The 26,841-nt window shown below is 42.9% G+C and overlaps 1 protein-coding gene and 1 long non-coding RNA gene across 4 annotated transcripts in view; one reads left to right on the top strand and one right to left on the bottom strand.

Moving 5' to 3' along the window:
* Positions 1–1,327: 1,327 nt before the first annotated feature.
* On the top strand, positions 1,328–24,894 carry LOC140725738 (uncharacterized). Its single transcript, XR_012098452.1, has 3 exons — positions 1,328–1,744; positions 20,956–21,071; positions 24,578–24,894. It is a non-coding gene; the product is annotated as an uncharacterized lncRNA (long non-coding RNA).
* The window catches only part of tsc22d2 (TSC22 domain family 2), a 91,456-nt gene continuing 81,055 nt past the window's right edge, over positions 16,441–26,841 (bottom strand). For 2 of the 3 annotated variants that reach the window (XM_073041585.1, XM_073041586.1), the window contains 2 exons: positions 24,067–24,118; positions 16,441–18,121 (listed from right to left, as the gene is read on the bottom strand). In XM_073041585.1, coding sequence (XP_072897686.1) covers positions 17,846–18,121; positions 24,067–24,118 — 328 coding nt within the window. In that variant the 3' untranslated portion in view covers positions 16,441–17,845. The remainder of the gene's footprint in view (positions 18,122–24,066; positions 24,119–26,841) is intronic. The other variant, XM_073041587.1, reaches the window with a different exon arrangement.

The following is a 26,841-nucleotide window of genomic DNA, read 5'->3' as shown; positions in this document are numbered from 1 at the left end:
GCTTTAAAAAGTTCTTAAGTCCTGGAGGTAGAATTGTAAAGCCTAATGGCATTGGGGAGTATTGACCTCTTCATCCTGTCTGAGGAGCATTGCATCGATAGTAACCTGTCACTGAAACTGCTTCTCTGTCTCTGGATGGTGCTATGTAGAGGATGTTCAGAGTTATCCATAATTGACCGTAGCCTACTCAGCGCCCTTCGTTCAGTTAATGGCACCTTCAGTGAGATCCTGCCACCCAACACTCCTGTACAGTTTTCCCTTCTCCCCTTCCTGCAGGGATCGCACCCCCTCTGATTCCCTTGTCTATTTGTCCCTCCCCTCTAACCCACCTCCTGACACTTACCCCTGCGAGCTGAAGAACTGCTACCCCCCTGCCCAGTTGCCTTCTCTCTCACCACCACTCGGGGCCCCAAAAGCAGACTTTTTCCACCGAGGTCCTGGATTAAGGGTGAAAGGTGAAATGTTTAAGGGAAACATCTTTATTCAGAGGACATTGAGAGTGTCTGCTGCCAGAGGAAGTGGTGGATGCAGCTTCGATTTCAACATTTGAAAGAACAATTTGGATAGGAAGAGTATGGATGGCTGTGGTCTGGCTACAGGTCAATGGGACTAGGGAGGTTATTAGTGCGACAGGGACTGAAGGGCCTGTTTCTGTGATGTAGTGTTCTACGAGTCCATGTCTCTAAAACCCAGCTTTCTGAATTACACACCGGTCTCATATGATGTGCAATTTGTTGTTTTGCAGCAGCTCTACAATTCAAATGTACTGCGTCCATTCACTCAAGACTCTAATAGTTACCCCACCAACGTGATGGAAACTGCTGTCTAACCCCCACACCAAACCACGCAGCAGAGAGATGACTTTTATTGCTATAGGACGGCCATTTGGAGGGCTGAGCCCTCAGCCAGGTTCCTGATACATCATTTGCAGAGATGGCATCACCATCTAGTGGCCAAAGACTGCACCGCAGTCACGGGTGCGCGAATCTGCTCCGAGTCAAACATAGGCCAAACAAAGAGGATAACAAAAATTTTATAGCAAAAAATATGAAACAGGATGTTTGGGTTATACAGTGGAATGTTGTACAGGTATGTCCACAGGCAGGCAAAGCACAAGCGGGTGTTGCAAAGTGTCATACATTCCAATATAACAGAGACTGCACATCGGAAATGTTTCATAGGTGATTAACACTTCGGAATGACACAGGGAAGTCATTATATAAAATATAACCTTCTTGTTAAGATAAATTTATGTGATTTAATTTTAGATGACTTCAATGTATAATTAGCATTATTTCTGATGCCTCCTTTCAATTATTTTAGGGTTCCCTCTGCTGGCTCTGCTGTGCTCTCACATTGCCTGTGAGTGTTTCTCAAGCCACGCTTGCCCAGCAGCCTAACTCCGACTCACTCAGCCAGGTCAGAGGCTAAGAAGTGGGAGGGAGAAATATTATCGGATGTTAGAAAAAATCGATATTCATGCCATCAGACTGGAGGCTACCTAAATGGAATGAAGGGTTGCTCCTCCGTCTTGAAGAGCAGTCTCATCACGGCAGTAGAGGAGGCCCTGGACCACTATGTCGGAATGGGAATGGGCAGTGGATTAAAATGGCTGGCCACCAGGACATCCTGCTCGTTGTGGACAGAGCAAAGGTAGCTCCACAAAGCAGTCTCCCGATCTACACCGGGTCTCTCCAGTGCAGAGGAGGCTTCCTCAGAATCACCAGACAACCCCAACAGACTTGTAGGTGAAGTGTTGCCTCTGTTTGGGGCCCCGAGTGGTGGTGAGGGAGGAGGCAACTGGGCAGGGGGTAGCACTTCTTCAGCTCGCAGGGGTAAGTGTCAGGAGGTGGGTTAGAGGGGAGGGACAAATAGACAAGGGAATCAGAGGGGGTGCGATCCCTGCAGGAAGTGGAGAGGGGAAAATTGTACGAGAGTGTTGGGTGGTAGGATCTCGTTGAAGGTGCCGTTAACTTGTGGAGAAAGCTGTACTTGATGTCCAGGCTCATGGTAAGGAGAGAGGGAACTCCATCCCTGTTACGGCAGCGGGAAGATGGGGCGAGGGCAGATGTCCAGGAAATGGAAGAGATGTGGGTCAGTGCAGTATTAATTGTGGAGGAAGTGAAACAACTTTCTTTGAAGAAGGAAGACATCTCGATGTTCTGGAAAAGAAAGCCTCATCTGGGAACAGATGCAGTGGAGACAAAGGAAATGAGAAAAGGCAATGACATTTTTACGTGACAGGATGGGAGGAAGTATAGTCACGATAGCTGGAGTCAGTAGGTTTATAATGGTATTGATAGGCAACGTCCCTAGAGATTGAAAAAGGGGAGAGAGGCATTATTTATTTAGGATTTAATGCATTTAAGAACAACTGGGTGTTTATTATGAATTTAACATGGCAACATGTTATGCTGTGACATGTATCCATCTTTCCACAGGGCTGGCGTTGGTAATATCATGTACAGCTCTATTCACCTCATTACAGGAAAGATTGTGGAGGCCAGGGGTTTGCCTGGATTAGAGAGCACTAGTTTACAGGAGGTCAACTCGGGTCATTTTCTCTGGAGCGTCAGAGGCTGAAAGATCAAGCTGATCAAAGTTATGTATTATGGGAGGTATAGATGGGGTGGCTGAGTTTTTTACCCCCAGGGTTGGATATAAGATATAGGAGCCGAATTAGGTCATTCGATCCATTGCATCTGCTCTACAATTCCATCATGGCTGCTTTATTATCCCATTCAACCCCATTCTCCTGCCTTCTCTCTCTAACCTTTTATGCTCTGACTAACAGCAAACCTATCAAGCTCTGCTTTAAATATACCCAATGACTTGGCCTCTACAATCATCTGTGGCACTGAATCCCACAGATCTACCACCCTATGACTAAATAAATTCCTTCTCTTATCTGTTCTTAAGGGACGTCCTTATATTCTGAGGCTGTGTCCTCTGGTTCTAGACTCCACCACTATAGGAAACATCCTCTCCACATCCACTATCTAGGCCTTTCAATGTTTGATAGGTTTCTATGATCCCCACCACCCTCCCGCCCCGGATTCTTCCAGTGAGTACAGGCCCAGAGCTATAAAACACTCCTCATACATCAACCTTTTAATTCCCTGGATCATGCTTGTAAATCTCCTTTGGACCATTTCCAAAACTAGAACATTCTTTCATAAATAAGGGGCCCAAAACTGCTCACAATACTTGGAAGTGCAGTTTGACCAATGCCTTTTAAAGCATCAGCATTACATTGTTATAGGAGTCAGACTGGACACACTGGAGCCTGTGGTAGAAGAAAGGACCCTACGGAAAATCCTGGCAATTTTGGACAATGATTCTCACCCACTGCATGCCACCTTGGCTGAACAGAGTACTTTTAGTTCCAGACTAAAACAACTGCGCTGCTCCAAAGAGCACTATAAAGTCATTCTTACCCTAATGGCCCTATAATTAGTCAACCTACAGCTGGGGAAGTGATGAGTCCCTCTTATTAGACTGTTTGAGGTAACTTATTGCTTATTCTTTCTTACTCCTCTTCTATTATTTGTATGTCTGTGCACTTGTAATGCTACACTGTAATTTCCTTTGGGATCAATAAAGTATCTATCTATCTTTAGTCCAGCAAGTCCTGGCTCTGTGTACAAAATACTTGTATTCAGACAGGTTTGGGCATCTCTGTGTACAAATCCTAAGGATAACATGAAGGTATAGGAGATTACTATGAAAAATATGTACTGGCCCTTAAAGCAAGGAACAGGCGTATATAGGAGCTCTACACCAATATTTGGCCAGGATAGACCCACAGTAATGCAAAAGTCTTCTGGGTCCTTAATCACAGGGAACATAATCAGGATGGCATGATGAGGATTCACAAGAACGATTCCCTAAATTGAGCTCGATTAGAATGGAAAAACTAATTTATATATATATAAAATTTTAAGAGGAATTAATCAAATAAAAATCATGAGGGGTCAACAGGGCAGCTGCTTTTCCCAACTGTCTATCTGGAGTCAGGGAGCATAATCTCGGGATTAAAAGACAATCAGTCAACTGAAATGGTTGTACAATTATTCTAGAATTTCCCTTGAAAGGTTTGAAACACTCAGGTAATGCCTTGGTCCTTCTATGCCCCATTGTATGAAGGGATGGTCACAGATCTAATCTCCTGAAGTAGTGATACATACCTTCTGCATCTATTTCATATAACTATTCATATTAGCCGAGGACAAACTATTTTCTAATGAAAGTCATACCTGCAAGCAATTCCAGTCAGAATCATTTGTTAGGTGGATTAAAAGGTTTGGAAAATGCTTTAGTGATTGCAAAGGTCCAGAAAGGGTCTTTGAAGAATAAATTCAAGTTTAATGGAGAGAGTCTGACATATACATTGGGCACTTTGGGACAACACAAACACAAGAGATTCTACAGATACTGGAAATTGAGAGCAACACACACAAAACGTTGGAAGATCTCAGCAGGTCAGGCAGCATGTAGCAAGGGGAATAAAGAGTCAGCGTTGCAGGTTGAGACGCTTCATCAGGATATCAACGCATATTAACGTAGAACTGAATCAGAAGGGGTTAGAAATGAAAAACAGCAGATATGAAGCAACACAAATTTACAAAACAGAAGTGAGATTCTTTTTAAAGATGGCCTGGTCTTACTGTATTTTGACACTTGCTCAGTGTCAATTCACAGGTCTTAACTTTTTGACATCTCTGGATCCCAATTATTTTCAAAATAAAGTATTTTTACCACTGGTTAGGATTCATGTATCTAATTAAAAGGCCTCTTCCCTCTTTTACAAAACAACCTCAAGACAGATCATTTGGGAGGCAGAGGCAGAGATAGATAAGAGTTATCGGGAGGTAGTCACACCGAAAAGACAGGAGGTAGGCAAATGGGTGACAGTCAAGAGAGGAGGGGGGGCAGACAGAGAGAGCAGAGCACCCCTGTGGCCGTTCCCATCAACAATAAGTACCGTTTTGGATACTGTTGGTGGGGATGACCTACCAGGAACAAGTTGCAGTGGTCCTGTCTCTGGCACTGAGGTTGGACCCTTGACTAGGAAGGGGAAGAGGGAAGAGAAGAGAGCGGTATTGATAGGGGATTCTATAGTCAGGGGGGCGGATAGGAGATTTTGTGGGGAAGATCGGGAGTCTCGGATGGTATGTTGCCTCCCTGGTGCCGGGGTCCGGGACATCTCAGATCAGGTGCAGGTTATTCTCGAGAGGGAGGGCAAGAACCCAGATGTTGTGGTCCATGTAGGGACCAACGACGTGGGTAGGATGAGTGAGGGGGTCCTGCGTAGTGAGTTCAGGGAGTTAGGTGCGAAGCTGAAGGGCAGGACCTCCAGGGTAACAATCTCAGGATTGCTACCTGTGCCACTTGCGAGTGAGGCAAGGAACAGAAGGATTATACAGATTAATACGTGGCTGAGAGGATGGTGCAGGAGGGAGGGCTTCAGGTTTTTAGATAATTGGGCTTTGTTCCAGGGAAGGTGGGATCTGTTTCGACGGGACAGTTTACACCTGAACTGGAGCGGTACTAACATTCTTGCAGGAAAGTTTGCTAGTGCTTCTTGGGGGGGTTTAAACTAAATTTGCAGGGGGCTGGGATCCAGAATGTGAGAGAGGATAGCGAGATGAAGAATAAAGGACAGGTGGGGACTACACGGTTCTGGAATATTAAGTGTGTAGTAGAGAAAGGTGAGGCGGAACAAGTGATAAGGAGGACACATGTACAGAGGGATGGTCTGACGGAACATGGAGTTAAATGTGCAGAAAGAATAAGTAAATTTAGGAAGGACAACAAAATTCTAGGGGCATATAGCCCGATGGGAGTTCGGGGAGCTGGGTTAAGCACAATAGGCAGCGATTTAAACAGAGAGAGGAGAAATGGGCTAAAAATTCTATATCTGAATGCACGAAGTGTCAGAAATAAGGCGGATGAGCTTGAAGCTCAGGTGCGAATGGGTAACTATGATGTTGTTAGGATAACGGAGACATGGCTGCAGGGAGATCAGACCTGGGAAATGAATGTACAAGGGTATACGTGCTATCGTAGGGACAGAAATGTGGGCAGAGGGGGTGGGGTGGTCCTGTTGGTGAGGAATGAGATCCAGTCCTTTGCAAGGGCGGGGGACATAGGATCAGGAGAAGTAGAGTCTGTGTGGATAGAACTGAGGAACAGTAAGGGCAAAAAGACCCTAATGGGTGTTGTCTACAGGCCACCAAACAGTAGCATGGATATTGGGTGCAAGTTGAATAGGGAGTTAACACTGGCATGTGGCAAAGGTAATGTCGCAGTAGTTATGGGGGATTTCAACATGCAGGTGAACTGGGAGAATCAGGTTGGTGCTGGACCCCAGGATAGGGAGTTTGTAGAGTGCCTACGGGATGCATTCTTGGAACAGCTTGTACGAGAGCCGACCTGGGACAAGGCTATAATGGATTTAGTCTTGTGTAATGAACAGGATTTGATAAGCAATCTTGAAGTAAAGGAGCCATTAGGAGGTAGTGACCATAACATGATAAGTTTTTATCTGCAATTTGACAAGGATAAGGGCAGATCGGAGGTGTCAGTGTTGCAGTTGAACAGGGGAAACTATGGAGCCATGAGGGAGGAGCTGGCCGAAGTTAACTGGACGGATATCCTAGCAGAAAAGACAGTGGAACAGCAATGGCAGGTATTCTTGGGAATAATGCACAAGGTGCAAAATCAGTTCATCCCCCGGAGAAGGAAGGATTCAAAGGGGGGAAGGGGCCACAGTGGTTGACAAAGGAAGTCAGAGATTGCGTAACATTAAAAAAAAGGAAATATGACAGAGCTAAGGTGAGTGGGAGGACAGATGATTGGGAAATTTTTAAGGAACAACAGAACTTAACTAAAAAGGCAATACGGGGAGAAAAAATGAGGTACGAACGCAAGCTAGCCAGGAATATAAAGGAGGATAGCAAAAGTTTTTTTAGGTATGTGAAGAGAAAGAAGTTAGTTAAGAACAATGTTGGGCCCTTGAAGAATGAATTTTGGTGAAATTGTTATGGGAAACAGAGAAATGGCAAAAGAATTTAATAAGTACTTTAGATCTGTCTTCACTAGGGAAGACACAAGCAACCTCTCAGATGTATGGATGGGCCAAGGACATAGGGTAACAGAGGAAATGAAACAGATTGACATTAGGAAGGAAACCGTGATGAGTAGACTGATGGGACTGAAGGCTGACAAATCCCCAGGTCCAGATGGTCTGTATCCTAGGGTACTAAAGGAGGTGGCCCTGGAAATTGCGGATGCATTGGTAATCATTTTCCAATGTTCCTTACATTCAGGATCAGTTCCTGAGGATTGGAGAATGGCTAATGTTATCCCACTTTTTAAGAAAGGAGGGAGGGAGAAAACAGAGAACTATCATCCTGTCAGCCTAACATCAGTAGTGGGGAAGATGCTAGAGTCCATTATTAAAGATGAAATAGTGGCATATCTAGATAGCAGTGATAGGATTGGGCCGAGCCAGCATGGATTTACCAAGGGTAAATCATGCTTGACTAATCTATTGGAGTTTTTCGAGGATGTAACCAGGAAGTTAGACAAGGGAGATCCAGTGGATGTAGTGTACATCAATTTTCAGAAGGCATTTGATAAGGTCCCTCATAGGAGATTGGTGGGTAAAATCAGAGCTCATGGCATTGGGAGGAAGATATTGACATGGATAGAAAACTGGTTGGCAGATAGAAAGCAAAGGGTAACGGTGAATGGGTGCTTCTGGGAATGGCAGGTGGTGACTAGTGGGGTGCCACAGGGCTTGGTATTGGGACCACAGCTGTTTACGATTTACATCAATGATTTAGATGAAGGCATTGAGAGTAACATCAGCAAGTTTGCTGATGATACTAAGCTGGGTGGCAGTGTGACATGTGATGAGGATGTTAGGAGAATTCAGGGTGACTTGGATAGGCTGAGTGAGTGGGCAGATACTTGGCAGATGACGTTTAATGTGAATAAGTGTGAGGTTATCCACTTTGGGAGTAAGAACAGGAAGGCAGATTATTATCTGTACGGTGTAGAGTTAGGTAAGGGAGAAATACAAAGAGATCTAGGAGTCCTTGTTCATCAGTCACTGAAGGTGAATGAGCAAGTGCAGCAGGCAGTGAAGAAGGCTAATGGAATGTTGGCCTTTATTACAAAGGGAATTGAGTACACAGGGCCCTGGTGAGACCACACCTGGAGTATTGTGTACAGTTTTGGTCTCCAGGGTTAAGGAAGGACATCCTGGCTGTAGAGGAAGTGCAGCGTAGATTCACAAGGTTAATTCCTGGGATGTCCGGACTGTCTTACGCAGAGAGGTTAGAGAGACTGGGCTTGTACACGCTGGAATTAAGGAGATTGAGAGGGGATCTGATTGCAACATATAAAATCATTAAGGGATTGGACAAGATAGAGGCAGGAAATATGTTCCAGATGCTGGGAGAGTCCAGTACCAGAGGGCATGGTTTGAGAATAAAGGGTAGGTCATTTAGGACAGAGTTAAGGAAAAACTTCTTCTCCCAGAGAGCTGTGGGGGTCTGGAATGCACTGCCTCGGAAGGCAGTGGAGGCCAATTCTCTGGATGCTTTCAAGAAGGAGCTAGATAGGTATCTTATGGATAGGGGAATCGAGGGATATGGGGACAAGGCAGGAACCGGGTATTGATAGTAGACGATCAGCCATGATCTCAGAATGGCGGTGCAGGCTCGAAGGGCCGAATGGTTTACTTCTGTACCTATTGCCTATTGACTGTTGAGAAAAAAAATCAGGCTGAAAGTAGAATCAAAGAAAAGAAAAACAAATAAAAAGTCTTAGTTGAAAACCAGGAAGCAGCAGACAACAGGAAATCAATTAGCTGCTTTAGCTTTGAACTCCAAAAAGCACAAACATCAATAACAGCCCTTGTATTCAGAAGAGTTCAGCAAAACATGTTTAAACAATATCAGGGGTAACCACCGTTAAATCCAGATGGGATGTAACTGTTTTAAAGTTATAACTGCAAGTTTTGATTGCTGTGCTGTGAGAAAAGGTTAATAATTAATCTGAAAATTAAGGGACCTTCAGATAGTGTTCACAACAGGACTGTATGGGTTAGTCCAGGGCATGCCCTCTTCTCATTGTTAACGTCAGGTAGGAGGTACAGAAGCCTGAAGGCTTCTCAGTGATTCACGAACAGCTTCTTCCCCTCTGCCATCTGATTCCTAAATGGACATTGAACCCACGAACACTATCCTTGATGAAGATTAACGTTGGTTACAGTTGATACCTGTACCCAGCTGGAAGACCGCGAAGAATTTATTTGGCTACCTACTTTTTAAAAAAATTTGTTTTTGCATTATTTCACTATTTAATATACACACATATTTACTGTAATTGTTTTTTATATATTTATTATGTATTGCATTGTACTGCTGATGCAAAGGGTACAAATTCCATGACAAATGGTGGTGATATTAAACCTGACTCTGATTCTAAAAATCTGTTTAATCACCTGGAGGAACTCAGCAGGTTGAGCAGTATCAGTTGAAGAAATAGTTAGTGTTTTGGTTATTCAATCTGGAACAATGTCTCATAGCAAAAGAAAGAAATTATAAAGCAATTAGCCACACACTGGCTATAGAAAATTGAAAAACTATATTAAGGTTGACAGTCCACACAAAATGCTGGTGGAACACAGCAGGCCAGGCAGCATCTATAAGGAGAAGCACTGTTGACATTTCCGGCCGAGACCCTTCGTCAGGACTAACCGAAAGGAAAGATAGTAAGAGATTTGAAAGTAGTGGGGTGAGGGGGAAATGCGAAATGATAGGAGAAGACCGGAGGAGGTGGGGTGAAGCTAAGAGCTGGAAAGGTGATTGGCGAAAGTGATACAGAGCTGGAGAAGGGAAAGGATCATGGGACGGGAGGCCTCAGGAGAAAGAAAGGGGGAGGGGGGAGCACCAGAGGGAGATGGAGAACAGGTAGAGTGATGGGTAGAGAGAGAGAGAGAGAAAAACAAACAACTAAATATGTCAGGGATTGAGTAAGAAGGGGAGGAGGGGCATTAATGGAATTTGGAGAAGTCAATGTTCATGCCATCAGGTTGGAGGCTACCCAGCCGGTATATAAGGTGTTGTTCCTCCAACCTAAGTGTGGCTTCATCTTGACAGTAGAGGAGGCCATGGATAGACATATCAGAATGGGAATGGGACGTGGAATTAAAATGTGTGGCCACTGGGAGATCCTGCTTTCTTTGGCGGACCGAGCGCAGGTGTTCAGCGAAACGGTCTCCCAGTCTGCGTCGGGTCTCACCAATATATAAAAGGCCACACCGGGAGCACCGGACGCAGTATACCACACCAGCTGACTCACAGGTGAAGTGTCGCCTCACCTGGAAGGACTGTCTGGGGCCCTGAATGGTAGTGAGGGAGGAAGTGTAAGGGCAGGTGTAGCACTTGTTCCGTTTACAAGGATAAGTGCCAGGAGGGAGATTGGTGGGAAGGGATGGGGGGGATGAATGGACAAGGGAGTCGCGTAGGGAGTAAGGTTGACAGTAATGGGTTACATGAGTATAACTGGGTAGTGGGGTTCACTGGGCCAGAAGGGCCTGTTACTGTGCTGTATCTCTGAATAAACAACCTCAGTACACGAGGCATGATTTGCAATCCCTGCATGGAGGGTATGGGGGTAGAGTTCTAGGGGGGTGGGAGCCAGAGCACCAGAACAGGTAGTGGAGCGATTGTGAACAAAGATGTTGTTAAGCCTGCATATAAAGCCAGGGATCAAAAGGTCGAGCCCAGTGGGACTTATGCTCTGAGCTGCAAGGTGTATTGCTGGGAAGGCTGATGTGTAGCCCCATGGAGTTATCACATTGTAGCCCTTAGTGAGACTCGGTTGTAGGAGGAACAGGACTGGCAGCTCAGTGTTCTGGAGGTCCATTGTTTTAGATGTGACTGAGCAGGAGGATGGCATTGCTAGTCTGGGAAAATGTCATGGCAGTGCTCAGTCAGGACAGACTGGAGAGCTCGTCTAGTGAAGATTTATGGGTAGAACTGAGGAATAAGAAAAATATGACCATGTTAAAGCAATTGTACTACCGGCCACCCAACAGTCTGGGGGATTTATAGGAACAAATTTGTAGAGAGATTGCTGACTGTTGCAAGAAATGTAAGATTATGATGATAAGTGATTTTGCATTTCCACATATTGACTGGGATTCCCATACTTGTAAAAGGTCTGGATTTGTCAAATGTGTTCAGGAAAGTTTCCTTAGTCAGTATATAGAGGTCGCAACTAGAGTGTGATACTAGATCTCCTATTAGGGAATGAGACAGGGCAGGTGACATGTTTGTGTAGGGGAACACTTTGCAAGTAGTGATCATAATGCATTAGTTTCAAGGCAATTATGGAAAAGGACAGTCTGGTCCTCAGGTTAAGATTCTAATTTGGAATAAGACCAATTTTGATGCTAACAGAAATAATCTGTTAAGTGTGGATTGGGAGTTTGTTTGCTGGCAAAGGTGCACTTGGCAAATGAGGCATTCAAAAGTGATATTTTGAGAGTACTAAGTTTTTATGTTCCTGTTAGAATAAAAAGCAAGAATAACAGGTTTAGGGAACCTTGGTTTTTGATAGAGGTCCTGGTTAAAAAAAGTCAGTGTACAGCAGGTAGGAACAAATAAATGCTAGACCCTTAAGAAAGAAATCAGGAAAGATACAAGGCAACAAGATTGCTGTGACAACCAAGGTGAAAAATAATCCTAAGGGTTTCTACAGATATCTTCAGAGCAAAAGGATAACAGGGGACAAAATTGGTCCTCCAGAAGATCAGAATGGTTATCAATGAGGGGGAGACCTTAAATTGATTTTTGCATCTGTATTTACTTGAGACAGAGTCTGTAGAAGTGAGGCAAAGCAGCAGCAAGGTCATGGCCCCTATACAGATTACAGAGCAGTTGAGGCAAGTTAGGGTGGATAAATCCCCAGGGCCTGACAAGGTCTTCCCTTGGAGCCTGTGGGAGGTTAGTGCAGAAATTGCAGGGGGCCTAGCAGAGATATTTAAAATATCCTTAGCCACAGGTGAGGTATGGAGGACTGGAGATAGCTACTGTTGTTCCGTTGTTTAGGAAAATCCCAGGAAATTATAGGCCGATGAGCTTGACGTCAGTAGGTTAGCTATTCAAAGGTATTCTAAGGGAATGGATATATGAGTATTTGGCTGGACAGGGACAGATTAGGGATAGTCAACGTGGCCTTGTGCATTGGAAGTCATGTCTAACCAATCTTAAGTTTTTCAAGGAAGTTACCAAGAAAGTTGATGAAGGCAAGGTAGAGGATGTTGTCTACATGGACTTTAGCAAGGCCTTTGACAAGGTCCTGCATGGGAGGTTGGTCATGAAGGTTCAGTTGCTAGGCAGTCAAGATGAGGTAGTGAACTGGATTAGACACTGGCTTTGTGGGAGAAGAGGGTTGCCTCTCTGACTGGAGCCAGTGAGTGGTGGTGCGCCACAGGGATTGGTGCTGGATCCATTTTTGTTTGTCATCTATTTCAATGATCTGGATTATAATGTGATTAACTGGATCTGCATATTTATGGATGACACTGAGATTGGGGTGTAGTGGACAGCAAGGAAGGATTACCATGGCTTCCAGTGGGATCTGGATGGATCTGTTGGAAAAATAGCAGATGGAATTTAATGCAGACAACTGTGAGGTGTTGCACTTTGGGAGAACCAACCAGGGTAGGTCTTACACAATACGTGGCAGGTAAAGGATCTGGAAATATAGGTAGGTAGGGTGTTACTGAAAGGTTTTGGCACACTAGCCTTCATAAGTCAATGCATTTGAGTACAGAAGAAAGGATGTTATATTGAAGTTGTATAAGATGTTAGTGAGTCCTAATTTGGAGTATCGTGTTCAATTTTGATCATCTACCTACAGGAACAATGCAAATTAGACTGAAAGAGTGCAGAGAAAATTTACAATGATGTTGCCAGGACTTGAGGACCTGAGTTATAGGGAAAGGTTGAATAGGTTAGTACTTTATGTTCTAGGGAATAGAACACTGAGGGGAGATTTGATAGAGGTATACAAAATTATGAGGGCTAGGGTAAATGCAAGCAGACTTTTCCCGCTGAGATTGGGAGAGACTACAACTAGAGGTCATGGCTTAAGGGTGAAAGATGAAATGTTTAAGGGGAACATGAGGGGAAACCTTCACTCATAGGGTGGTGGGAGTGTGAAATGAGCTGCCAACACAAATGGTGGATGTGGGAGGGAGCAATTGCAAAAATGTAATGGCACATGGTCAATGGTTGGGAGGGGTGGTCAATGAGACTAGGCAGATTAATGGTTCAGCATGGAGTAGTGTTCTATGACTCTAAATAAAATGAAATACAACCATAAAAAGTTTTGTCAAAATGGCTTAACAAGGATAGACTATGGGGAATCTTGTGATGTATTTGAACTTTCAGAAGGCCTTCAAATAATGTGACGAACAAGTTCCTCAAACATAATTAGAGCACATAGAATTGGGAATAACATTGACACGAGGACTGGCTAATGGACAACAAGCAGTAGTCAGGGTAATTAGTGAGGTGCTGCAGAGATCAGTGCAGAAGCCCCAGCTGTTTGCAATCGATAATGTTGACATGGGCAGCCAACCAACATAATACATTCAAGTTCAGAATCAGAATCACGATTTAATATCACTGGCATATATCGTGACATTTGCTGTTCTCTGCACCAGTATAGTGCAATACATAAAAATATATACATTACAATAAGAAATATATATTCACCACATATGCACACATATATACTTAAGTACCGGTAAGTAATGATCATGGGAGTGGGAAGGGGGAGAAAAATTTGATGGCAGGGGAAGCAGTTCTGAAAATGCTAAGTGTGTCTTCAGGCTGCTGTACTATCTCACTGATGGAAGCAATGAGAAACAGGCACGTCCTGGGTGATGGGGGCCCTTAATGATGGATGCTGCCTTTTGAAGATGTCTCCTTGATGCTGGGGAGGCTGGTGCCCATGATGGATTTGGCTGAGGACAAGTTTGCTGATGAAACAAAGCTGGGTATTTAGTGCAAGTTCAGGCCCTGGAGAGGGTCCAGAGGAGATTCACAAGAATAATCCCAGGAATGAAACAAACAAGATGAGAAGTGTTTAATTACTCAGGGCTTGTACTCAGTGTACATCAGGATATGGGTGGATCTTGTAACCTACTGAGTACTGAAAGGTCTGGATAGTGTGATCATGGAGAAAATGTTTCCATTAGTAGTTCAGTCTACGATCCAAGGGCACAGCCTCAGAATAAAGGGATGTCCCTTGGAAACTGAGGTGAGGGGGAATTTCCTCAGAGGGTGGCGAATCTATGTAATTTGTTGCCACAGAGGATAGTGGAGGCCACGTCATTGTGTGTACTTAAGGCAGAGATTGATAGGTTCTTGATTGGTAAGCAAGTTGAGTGTGACAGGGAGAAGGCAGGAGAATGGGGTTGAAGAAAAAAATGACCTAGTTCATGGCCTAGTTCTGTTCCAAAATTTTTTAGTCTTTGTCACCTAGAGAGTACCTTAGAAATTCTCTACCCAATAGGGCGTGGAGGTCCACTTAGAAGCATCTTCAACTTAACTTGGTATGGTTCTGCATATTACAGAGCTCGAGGGATTATGGGGTGAAGATATTAGTGATGAATGGTGCAGGCACAAAAAGCCAAATACCATATTTCTTCTATTTCTAAGTATGATAAACACTTACCCTGCAATATTTCCAGTACAGGTATCTGCTGGGAGATCGATGTACTGATCCTGGATGGATTGTTCCTCCTGCCCTCACCCACCCCCATGTAAAACTTAAATCAAAAGGACTGAACGTGGCTATGCTATAATTAGCGAAACGCAGGTGAACACAGAATGTTGTGTCTAGTTTCAATTCAGATAGTAGGAGATTCTACAGATGTTTAAAGAAATAGAGTATGGGAAGAGACTGGCAAATTAATGACAAAAACACAATTAACTATATAAAATTGCGTGTTAGTGTGAGTTAAGGATGCAGAGAGGCTTTGGGGAACGTCTGGCTAAATTATAAAGTAAGTGTCATGTACTATAAGGAATTTGAAAGGCAGTTCACTTGCAGAAACTTTAAAAGAGAACAGCATCTATGAATGGTGAGGTGTTGGTATTCAGACGGACTTTGACGCCATTTGTTCACAACTCTCTTCACATTCAGAAATTGGGAAGGGAAATGTATCACACCCAGTAAAGGCCAGAGTATTAAGTTAACAAACGAATCTTACAGATATTATGTAGGGTCCTAATGAGAGCACCTGAAGAACATTATATTAACCAAGTGCACAGGTAAACACTATGTTGTGTCTAGTTACAATTCAAATAATAGGAGTTTCAACAAAACATTTAAAGAGTCAGCAACACACACAAAATGCTGGAGAAACTCAGCATGTCAGGCAGCATCTATGGCAATGAATAAACCAGTCAACTTTTCCGGCCAAGACCCTTCTGCAGGACTGAAAAGGAAGGTGGAAGATGCCAAAATAAAAAGGTGGGGGGGGGGGGGGGGGAGAGAGAAGGAGGATAGCTCCCTGAGAGTGGCCTCATCTTGGCACAAGAGAGGCCATGTACCAATATTTCAGAATGGGAATGAAAATGTTTGGCTGCCAGGAAGTTTGTGCTCGACGAAGCGGTCCCCCAATTTAGGATGGGTCTCATCAATGTAGAGGATGCTGCACTGGACCTCGACAGAGAGCCAGGCAAATTAATAACTAAAATCAAAACAACAGCAATTAACCAGGAGTCTTGTACCAGAGTTCATTATAAGGCTATAAGCAACTTCTCAGAAGTGGCCCAAATTAGAAATTAGAAGTGTGGGGGGGGGGGGGGGGGGTGGAAATCAGGACAGTGGTGCTGAGCAAATTGTTGAAGCTAAACTGAAAAATGCTGAGAGTACTCAGAGGGTCAGGCAGCATTGGTAGAAAGAGAGCCTGAGGTAATATTTTGATTGATAATCAGGAACTATGTGACAGAACTCACTTCCTTAATTTATGGTGGAAGCAGAGTTTTGATATTTTTTTTAAGGCAGATAAATAGATTTTGATAAACAAGGGGGTGTAAGGTTACTACTTTAAACAGTAATATTGAGGTGAGGTTACAGCAAGTTCAGCCATGACTTATTAGATGTCAGACTTCAGGAGCCGGGTACCTAAATCTACATGTTCATATCCCTTTCCCACTTTACAGCCCAAAGACAGTCTACAAAAGCCCAAATACCACCTTGCAATCTCATTTTACAGGCAGTCAAGTTCCAGTCGTCAATTTTGAAGTTAGACACAAGGAGAGATTTGATTTTTTTTTTTTAAAAACTACTGTTGCAATTTTGTACATTTTAATTTAACCACTCAGGACAAATTGCACATCTGAATCGGCACGTTGCATTTATTAAATACAATAAAATCTGCAATGTAACAAAACTTTATGCATATGAAATTCAAAACACCATTTAAACAAAAGATGGCTCACTCCAATTTTTTTTCTGACTAGCACTTTTAACACTAGTTCGAATCCAACAGCTGTTTTTTTATAGTTTTCATTGGACATTGTTCACAGACTAAAGTCGTTACAGTAAGAGTGCTCAGTAAAAACATGAGGTAAGAAACTGGTTTGACAAAGGGGTCATGCAGAACATGCTGAAGATTAAAAAGAAAATAAAGGATGCACATTATAGGTCAAGGAAAATAAAAATATAAACTAAAATATGTTCAGAATAGGCGTACAAAATAAATGAATTCAGACACGGCTTTGCTTCTTTGGTTACAAAGTAGGTTGAACAATTTCACAGCTTATTATTCCCCCCAAACATACTGAGGAAAGGAGAAAAAAAAATGTAGAACTATCATGGCAATTCCCCCCTCCCTCCTTAGCTTCAGATAGAAAATCAGCAACAGAAATGAGCACAGTTTATTTTTCTTTTATCAAAAAAAAAAGCCCAAATATCCTTTCAAGGTCTTAAGTCACAATGTCTGGTGCCTACTTGTACACATCTGCTATGGTCTTCCTTACAATACTTACACACTATACAAAATTTACATTCAAAACTTGGGATTCAACTATTACAGAAGAAAATCCCCACGGTAAAACTGCCATTAGTGTTAGAACTCAGGCCAGGATATTTTTTTTGAATTTTATTATTGCCTATATTTTTTTTAAACTAATATATGCAATCCCAACTATCGCTTGCTTTTACCAGTAATCTTATTTTTTAATTTCAACCTTACAAAAAAAAAGATTCTGTGACATTGTTCATTTACATATGAAAATAGCAGCCCTGTAATAAATAAAAACAAACAGTAAATGAAAATTCATGTATGCAAAAAGTTACTAGAACAGTGGCTCTTTTCGAACAGAGCTGCTAACAGGATCTTGATGTTAGACAGGAAAAGGCTCATAGCCTGCAGATTCCTATATGTTTTATATATATATTTATTTATTTATATATATATATAAAAACCTTGGTAAGCCAGAAAGATTAGGTACCCACTTGTCTGTAAACCTGGTGAAAATCAGCTTTCCTCCAAGAAGTTACAGATCCTTCAGCCACCTCTCACTGTGCAGTCACACGCTTGATGCCGGCTGGGACATCACACGCAGAAAGCTCTTGCAGATGATTGTCTAATACTGAAAAGGCCAAGGAGCAAAAAACACATTGAAGCATGGCTATTTGCTGCATCAAGGTAGAGTGGTAAGAACACCAGTGGCACACAGAGACAGGATTTTTCTTTTGTTTTTTTTTCTGAAGTATTTCCTATGCAGGCGAGCAGTTTTCATGCAGAAGGAACATTAGGTTGTGGAGGCGGCTGCGTCTGTTGTGTGCTTTGTTGAGGTTGTGCTCCTGCAGTCGGCTGCTGTGGTTGTGAAGTGCTACTGAGACTGGTCACCTGGGTTTGAAGCTGAGACAGCTGGTCATTGTTTGCTAGTGATTTTAATAGTGAATTCTCCCGTTCGAGTATGCAGTTCTTTTCAATCAGCTCTTTGATCTGCTCCTTTAAGACTTCCACTTCTTCTCTCACTGCATACATCAGATGGCTTTTCACCAAATCCTGTGATAAAAACATGTAATCAATAAACATGCGTACAGTGAAACAGATTTCACACTGATCTGAAATCCTTCTGCAAAACAGAAATGGCCCAGCCTGCTATCAAGGTAAAGTGAGGGCAATATTCTTCTTGTTTTTACACAACTTGCATCAAGAAAAATCAATATATTTAATTGAAAGAAAATAATTTTGTTGCCAAGACAGTTTTATAATGGGCATCAATGATTACATCTCTTCCATAACCTCAGCTCCACTGCAGTAATCTGAGATCATGATTTCAGGCTGACCTCTAGTCAGAAGTAAATGGAATTTTTGAAGCCTGTAAGTATTTATAAATGTTCAGAGTAGAGTTCCTCCCATATTGCACCATCCAGTCTCACATCAGATAAGAAAGGCCAAAATGGTGTGGACGTGGAGAGGATGTTTCACATTGTGAGAGTCAAGCACCAGAGGGCACAGCCTCATAACAGAAGGACATTCATTTAGAACAGAGATGAGGAGGAATTTCTTTAACCAGAGGGTGGTAAATCTGTGGAATTCATTGCCATAGATGGCTGTGGAGACCAGGTCATGTGTATATTTAATGTGGGGTGATTAGTCAAGGTGTGGAAGTTACAGGGAGAAAGCAGGGGAATGGGGTTGAGAGGGAAAGTAAATCACCCATGATCAAATGGGTGAAGCATACCTGATGGGCTGAATGGCTTGGTTCTGTTCCTGTGTCATATGGACTTATGGAAATATTTTATATCTTTATTTAGAAGAAAACAATTATATTTCCTTGGTTTAGAGGGTTACCACAATTATACTTACAGATATTCTCAAATTTACCCATTTTAAAGACACACTGTTTGAGATGATCCACAGGATGAATTCTGCACTGAAGCAGCAGGTCTGCATCCAGCACTTGCAAGCATACAGTGGAGGACTTCTTACTAGTAAACTCCCCTTGGTGGCAATATCCCAGACAACGTATGGAGTCAAGTATTAAATATCACAAAAGCATGCAAAATGACCCACCTGGACAGTAGTACTGCTGAGTTATTAATTGTATTAATCTCAATATGACAAATTTATTCTTCAGTATCTGGGGTAATATTGACGGGACTAGCAATCATAGCTTATCCCTAGCTGCCCTGGAAAGGTAAACGACTTCTTTCAACCACTGCAGTTCCTTCTGGTGAAGGTACCCCCAGGGTATTGCTGGGGAAGAGAGGTCAAACTTTTAGAACTAAAAGATTGGCGATATTTTCAAAGCAGAGCAATGCACAACTTTGGAGGGGAACTTGCACGAGGTGGCATTCCCTTGTTCAGATCACAAGACTGAGCAGTGCTGTTAGAGAGAAGCCTGGGCAGCCGCCCTGTGGTCGAAGAAGAGAATGAATGCTCAGGGTGGTTCGGTTCATTGGATGCCAACGTTGCAACTCTGCATGACGTTGATTTCTTGGAGGTGCACTCACTGAGACTAGTGGAGAATATAGCATACACCCCGAACAACTACCCCTACCTACAGTTGTGGTTAACAGGTAGCATGTCACTTGCAACAGAGACCAGTCTCCTGACCTACCATAATTACCTATAGCTTGTCTATATTAGTTTCTGGTCAGCATTAAAGAACACATGAACAGGCCATTCTGCTCACAATGTTGTGCCAAACCGAATAAATCAGTAATCAAATGGCCACTAAACTAAATCCCTTCTGCCTACACGGTGTCCATATCCTTCACTTTTCCTCATATTCATGCGTCTATCTAAACATCTCTTAAAAGTGCCTAATGTATCTTCCTCTACCACCTCCCCAGGCAGCACAATCCAGGCACCCACCACTCCCTGTGTAGGAAACTTGCCCCTCACATCTCCTTTGAACCTACCCCTCTCACCTTACATGCTATTAGACATTTCAATTCTGGGAGAGAGATACTATCTGTCTACTCTATCTATGCTTCTCACAATCCTATAAACTTCTATCAGCCTCTGCCACTCTAGAGAGAAAAAAAAAGTTTGTCCAACCTCTCGTTATAGCACATCCACTCTAATCCAGGCAGCATCTTGGTAAACCCTTCTGCACCCTCTCCTAAGCCTCACCATCCTCCTAAAATGGGGCAACCAGAACTGTATGCATACTCCAAATGCTGCTCAACTTGAGCTTTATAAAGCTGCAACATAACTTCCAAACATTTGAACTCAATGCCTCAACTAATATGTCTTCTTAACTTCTTAATCACCCTATATATTCACTCATAGGGAGCGATGAACTTGAACCCCAGGATTCCTCTGCTCATCAACACTTAACATACGGCCAGGTTAAATTACATCTGCCATTTCGCCGCCCATATCTGCAACTGATCTACATCCTGTTGTATTCTTCACCAGTCTTCTATGCTCTCTACAACACCGCTAATCTTTCTATCATCTGCAAACTTACTAACCCACCCAGCTACATTTTCAGCCAGGTCACTTATATATAACACAAGCAGCAGAGATCCCAATACAGATCCCCGAGAAACACCACTAATCATAGACCTCCATTTGTGAAGATGACACTAGCGAGACATGGAGATTGATGCTCTGCAGGCAGCAAACAAAACTAGCGTTAATTCTACAAAATATACTTTTTCGAAACTATGATCATTGCAATCTGTAGCCTGTAGTTTCCTGCAGGGAGGTGTGCTTTTCAACTGTCTCCACGATCTGCCATTTTTGTGGTGTCCTGAAATATTCAGTGAAATGGGCCTTTGAGGAGGTGTGCTCTCTAATCTAGTCAACTCTAAATTGCACCCTCTCATTTCTGTCCTGTGAAAAATGAGCTGGCTGTTAATACCTCATCTTTTACACATTAGATACTTGGATGACAAGCTCGAACACATCTAGTCTAAGGAACGTCTCTAAGATAAGCAGGTTTTACAAGTCAAACTGACTGTCTTTACGATGGGCTACGGATGTTATGGTAAAGAAGGTGAGAAAAAACAAGTCATTTTAGTTATCATTTTATTTTGCAATTTCCAGCAGTAAATCAATTTGCAACTCCTGTACCCAAAAAAAACCTTTCCAGTAACACAGCATTTCAACTGAGTATCAAAAAGGTAACCTAATTTTGCCATAGAATTGGTGTCTCAGCACCTATCCTTGGTATTCACCACCACGTCCTGCATCCATGTCTCCATGGTGATGGTGCAGGATGTAGTAGTAATGGACCTCCATGACCAGAAACTTAACTGGGCCAGATATACAACAGCCACAAGCACAGCTCAGAAGGTAGGTAACCTCCAGTAACTGCCTGACTTCTACCTACCTAAAGGCATTCCATCAAGAATACTGCATGTCATAAATGTGTACAGTAAGCCTGCCCTCACAGTAGTGATGCCTAGTATTAAGGTCAAGAATTAACACTGCTGTGGTAAAACTTTGGTTAGGCCACATTTGGCGTACTGTGTGCTGTCGTGGTTGCCTCACTAGTCCGTTGCCTGAATTGGGAAGTATTATCTAAAGTACAAGGTTGGACAAACTTGGATTGCAGTCACTAAGGCCAACCTGAGAGAAGCACGTAACAGAACTGCAGTTAGTCAGAGATTTTCTACAGTGTGGGAATGTCAAATACCAGAGGTCATAGCTTTAAAGTGAAGAGAAAGTTGAAGGGAGATTTACACTGATTGGGCACTTTATTAGGTACAACTGCACACCTGCTCAGTAATCAGCCAATCATGTGGTAGTAATTCAATGCATAAAAGCACGCAGACATGGTGAAGAGGTTCAGTTGTTGTTCAGACCAACATCCAAATGGGGAAAAAATTTGATCCAAGTGACTTTGGCCGAAGAATGATTGTTGATGCTACACAGGGTAGTTTGAATATCTTAAAAAAACAGCTGATTTTCTGGGATTTTCATGCACAAGAGTCTCTAGATCAGGGGTTCCCAAACTGGGGTTCATGGCATTAGAAAAAAAGGTTTGGGAACCCCTGCCCTGCTCTATAGTTTACCGAGAATATTGCAAGAAACAAAATACATCCAGTGAGCAGTAGTTCAAATAACCACGGGTCACAACAGTGGTGTGCAGAACGATTGTTGGTGCCAGACGGGCTGGCTTGAGTGTCACAGAACTGCCTGATATCCTGAGATTTTCACACACAACAGACTCTAGAGTTCACTGCGAATGGTGTGAAGAACAAAAACATCCAGTGAGCGACAGTTCTGTCGGCAAAATGCCTTGTTAACAAGAGAGGTCAGAGGAGAATGGACAGACTAGTTCAAGCTGACATGGCGATGGTAACTCAAATAACCACACGTTACAACAGTGCTGTACAGGAAGAGCATCTCTGAATGCACATGTCAAACCATGAAATGGATGGGCCTCAAACATAAACTCAGAGGTCACTTTATTAGGTATTCTAGGCACCAAATATAGTCACTGAGTATATATGGCAGGTCTACTTTTCAAAGAAAGAGTGCTAGGTGTCTGGCACACACTACCAGGGAAGTGGTGGAATCAGATACTCTATGTATCTGAAAAAAGTTTTGGTACCCTCTTTAAAAAGCAAACACGAGGAAATCTGCAGACGCTGGAAATTCAAGCAACACACACAAAATGCTGGTGGAACACAGCAGGCCAGGCAGCATCTATAGGGAGAAGCACAGTCGACGTTTTGGGCCAAGACCCTTCGTCAGGACTAACTGAAAGGAAAGATAGTAAGAGATTTGAAAGTAGTGGGGGGAAGGGGAAATGCGAAATGATAGGAGAAGATGGGGGGAAGGGTTGAAGCTGAGAGCTGGAAAGGTGATTGGCAAAAGGGATACAGAACTGGAGAAGGGAAAGGATCATGGGATGGGAGGCTTAGGGAGAAAGAAAGGGGGAGGGGAGCACCAGAGGGAGATGGAGAACAGGCAGAGTGATGGGCAGAGAGAGAACAAAAAGGGGAGGGGAAAAAATAAATAAATCAGGGATGGGGTAAGAAGGGGAGGAGGGGCATTAACAGAAGTTAGAGAAGTCAATGTTCATGCCATCAGGTTGGAGGCTACCCAGCCAGTATATAAGGTGTTGTTCCTCCAACCTGAGTGTGGCTTCATCTTGACAGTAGAGACAGCCATGGATAGACATATCAAAATGGAAATGGGACGTGGAATTAAATTGTGTGGCCACTGGGAGATCCTGCTTTCTCTGGTGGACAGAGTGTAGGTGTTCAGCGAAATGGTCTCACAGTCTGCGTTGGGTTTTAGTGAAACGGTGTCCCAGTCTGTGCAGACTTGGAGGCCGTTTCGCTGAACACCTACCCTCTGTCCACCAGAGAAAGCAGGATCTCCCAGTGGCCACACATTTTAATGGCACACAAGGGCAACGTCCTGATACAGAATTCAGTGGCAGCACAAATACGAAAACAAAATCCAGGTGGGCAACTGGCATGCAGAGGCCTTTAATAAAGCGCAGCTGCACTAAAGTGGCTTCTGCAAATTTGTCCGTTTATGTGTAGGCAGCATCTATGGAGGGGAATAAACAAGTCAACATTATGTGTTAGCAGCCTTTATCAGTTTAGAAAGGAAGGGGGCAGAAACCAAAATAAGGTTGTAGGAGGAGGAAGGGGGGGGTAGGAGTACAAGCTGGCAATTGAGGGGGAAGGTGGGTGCGTGGAGGGCGTGGAGATGAAGAAAGAAGCCGGTAGACTATAGGTGCAAAAGGTAAAGAGATGAAGCAGAAGGAAGCTGATATGAAAGGACAGTGGACCTTGGGAGAAAGGAAGAGGAGGAGAGGCATCAGGGAGCTAATGGGCAGGTGATGAGAAGAGAAAGGGCAAGAGGATAACCAGATTGGGGAATGGAAAAAAGAGAGGAAGGAAGCAGAGAGAAATTACTGCAAGTTAGAGAAATCAATGTTTAATTGAATAAATTCAAACTTATTTGAATTTGAACTTGCATAATGCAAATTGGAAACAAATTGAATCTTTAGGGATAATTTGACTCACCATGGCCTGTTCTATTTTGTTGTCGATTGCAACCACATTAGCTCCTGAAGCACTGTAACAGAAAAAGTGCACCATGATTACAGAGTTCAGCATTTCCAGAAGCTTCTAAATGAGCCCCCAACCCTTTACAGCATGCACTGTTACAAAATGAGACTAGTAAAACAATGCCTTGAACAGTCACTGTAGATGGTAAGCTACATAACTGTCCGTTTAAATGTGAAGTAAAACAAGCAAAGACTAGATATAGAAATGAGATTTGATGAGTCTCCCACCCCCACAATTCCAACAGCTTTATTCAAACTCCACTACAGCCATACTACATTTCTCAGTACACGAGACATCTGGACGCCCTGCTACCATCAAGTACACATTACTTACGACAGCACCAGCAGCAGTATACCATTCTATATTTAACTATATTAATTAATTCAGGCCCTTCTGGCCCAACTAGCCACCTATTTAACACAAGCCTAATCACAGGACAATTTACAATGATCTATTAACCCACTAGCCCACACATCTTTGGACTGTGGGAGGAAACTGGAACACCTGGAGGAGACAACACCTTACAGTCAGCGCTGGAATTGAACTCTGAACCCCAGAACAACCCGAGCTGTAAAACCGTTACACAACTGCTTCACTACTGTGGTAGTATAATGTATATTTAACTATGTACTTTATGGTAACCTGTACATGTACAGAATCCATTTATCAATTAATATTAGTGCGTTAATATTATTTTATGTGCTGTGTGTGATACATGTATTGTGTTTTGCACCTTGGTGCTAGAGGAACACTTTCATTTCGCTGCATACATGTGTACAGTTGAATGACAATAAACTTAATTTGATGTTTCTGCAAACTCTTACCATGTACTGTCAAATTTTACGGCAGTTTTTTAACGAAACTTATGCAAGAACAATACTTCAGCCCATTATATAGGATATTGCAAATATTGTTTGACTTATTTACAATTCACCAGAATTCAGCAATCTCAGTAAGATAACAAGTTTGTTTTTCAACTTGAGATATACATAGATAGAAGGCAATTGGCAGCAAGCTGTATTACAACGACACCAGCACAAAGCAGTACGACACAACATTAGGACCTCAAAATAACATGAATAAATGTTTACTCCAACCATGTACCAGTTTAATTTTGATATAAAAAAGTGATTCTGGTCAGATGCCAGTATAGTAAATGTTTAACATCTGCGGTAAACTTATCATCAGTTTATCAAAGCTCACGGGAAACAATCTGCGTTTGAGCTGTCACAAGCTGTACATTTATACAAACAAATCATAGAAAAGGCAGAAACTTTGTTTTCCCCCCACTTTTACCCTCCGTAACGCAAAGTGCTAGAAAAGCTCAGCAGGTCAGGCAGCACCCATGGAGAGAAATAAACAGTTGATGTTTCAGGCTGAGACCTTTCATCAGGACTGGAATGGAAGGTACACAAGGAGAGGAAGGAGTACAAGCTGCAAGTGATAGGTGGAACCAGGAGAGGGGAAGGTGGGTGAATGGGGAGGGGGATAAAGTAAAAAAGCTGGAAGTTGACAGATGGAAGAGGTAAAGGGCTGAAGAAGATAGAATCTAGTAGGAGGGGACAATGGGCCATGGAAGAAAGGGTAGGAGGGACACCAGAGGGAGGTTGGATAAGTGGAAGAGTTAGGTTATTCCAGATTTCCAGAATCTCCAGTGTTTAAGATTAAACCTGGGAAAGCATCAAAAAATTTAGATCAGAGTGATTTTATCTCACACCAGATTAGTCAGCACAGTGCCACAGAGCCTGCCTCTATGATTAATGCAACTTAAATCTTCCACTCCATCGGAGGATCACTAAAGTACCATTTTACACTCAAGCACACTTCCTTTAATTGAAAACAAGATTACTGGAAGATCTCAGCAGGTCAAGCATCTTCTACAGAGGCAAAGGGATGGTTGACATTTAAAATCAAGACCCCGCATCAGGTCCAGGAGTGTAAAGGAAAAGTAGACAGTATACAGAAGTGAGAGTGAGGAGGTGAGGCAGAGGTTGGTGGAATACGATGAGGAAGGTATGATGGGCAGCTGAAGCCAGGTGCAGAAGGAAGGGATGAAAAGGTTGAACAAAGGGAGAGGAAACCTAGGGTGGACTGGTAGGAATGGGGAAAATGAACAAGGACTGGTTTACCTGAAATTGGAAAATTCAGCATTCATATCATTGGGTTACGGGCTACCTAAGCAGAACATAACATGCTGTTCTAACCCATGGCAGAGGACAGTCCTGATGAAGGGTCTCAGCCTGAAGCATCGACTGTTTAGTAATCCCTCCATAGATGCTGCCCAATTTGCAGAGTTTCTCCAGCATATTGTGTGTCCTTATAATATTTCACTGATAGAGCTCATTTCGAGTTTTTTTTTAAAAAAAACAGAAGTTTAAAGAATCTAAATTCTTAGTCTCAAAACAGCATGGTGTGAAGAGTCACTGGATAATCTTTGCTCTCCATCTCGACTCCTACTCGCCCTTAAGATCCCATCAGCACTGCTCCCGACCATTGGAAATCTAGAAGCAAGAACTATGGAACAAAAAGGCAAGCTCAAGCATGTTCTAATGTTTCGGAAAAAATTGAGTCACAACACTGAATATCCAAATCAAGTCAAAATTTTATACACAATGTGGTGAATGTTACGCAGGCAATTACTCTACATAAACCAGGTTACTGAGTGATGGGCAAAAAAAAATCAGAGTAATGAGAAAACTAAATTGTGGTTTCAAACTATCCTCCATTTTT

The sequence above is a fragment of the Hemitrygon akajei genome, chromosome 3 (assembly GCF_048418815.1).
Source record: "Hemitrygon akajei chromosome 3, sHemAka1.3, whole genome shotgun sequence".
NCBI lineage: Eukaryota > Metazoa > Chordata > Chondrichthyes > Myliobatiformes > Dasyatidae > Hemitrygon > Hemitrygon akajei.
The sequence above is the reverse complement of the archived record's forward strand: the minus strand, read 5'-3'. Positions and strand labels throughout refer to the sequence as shown.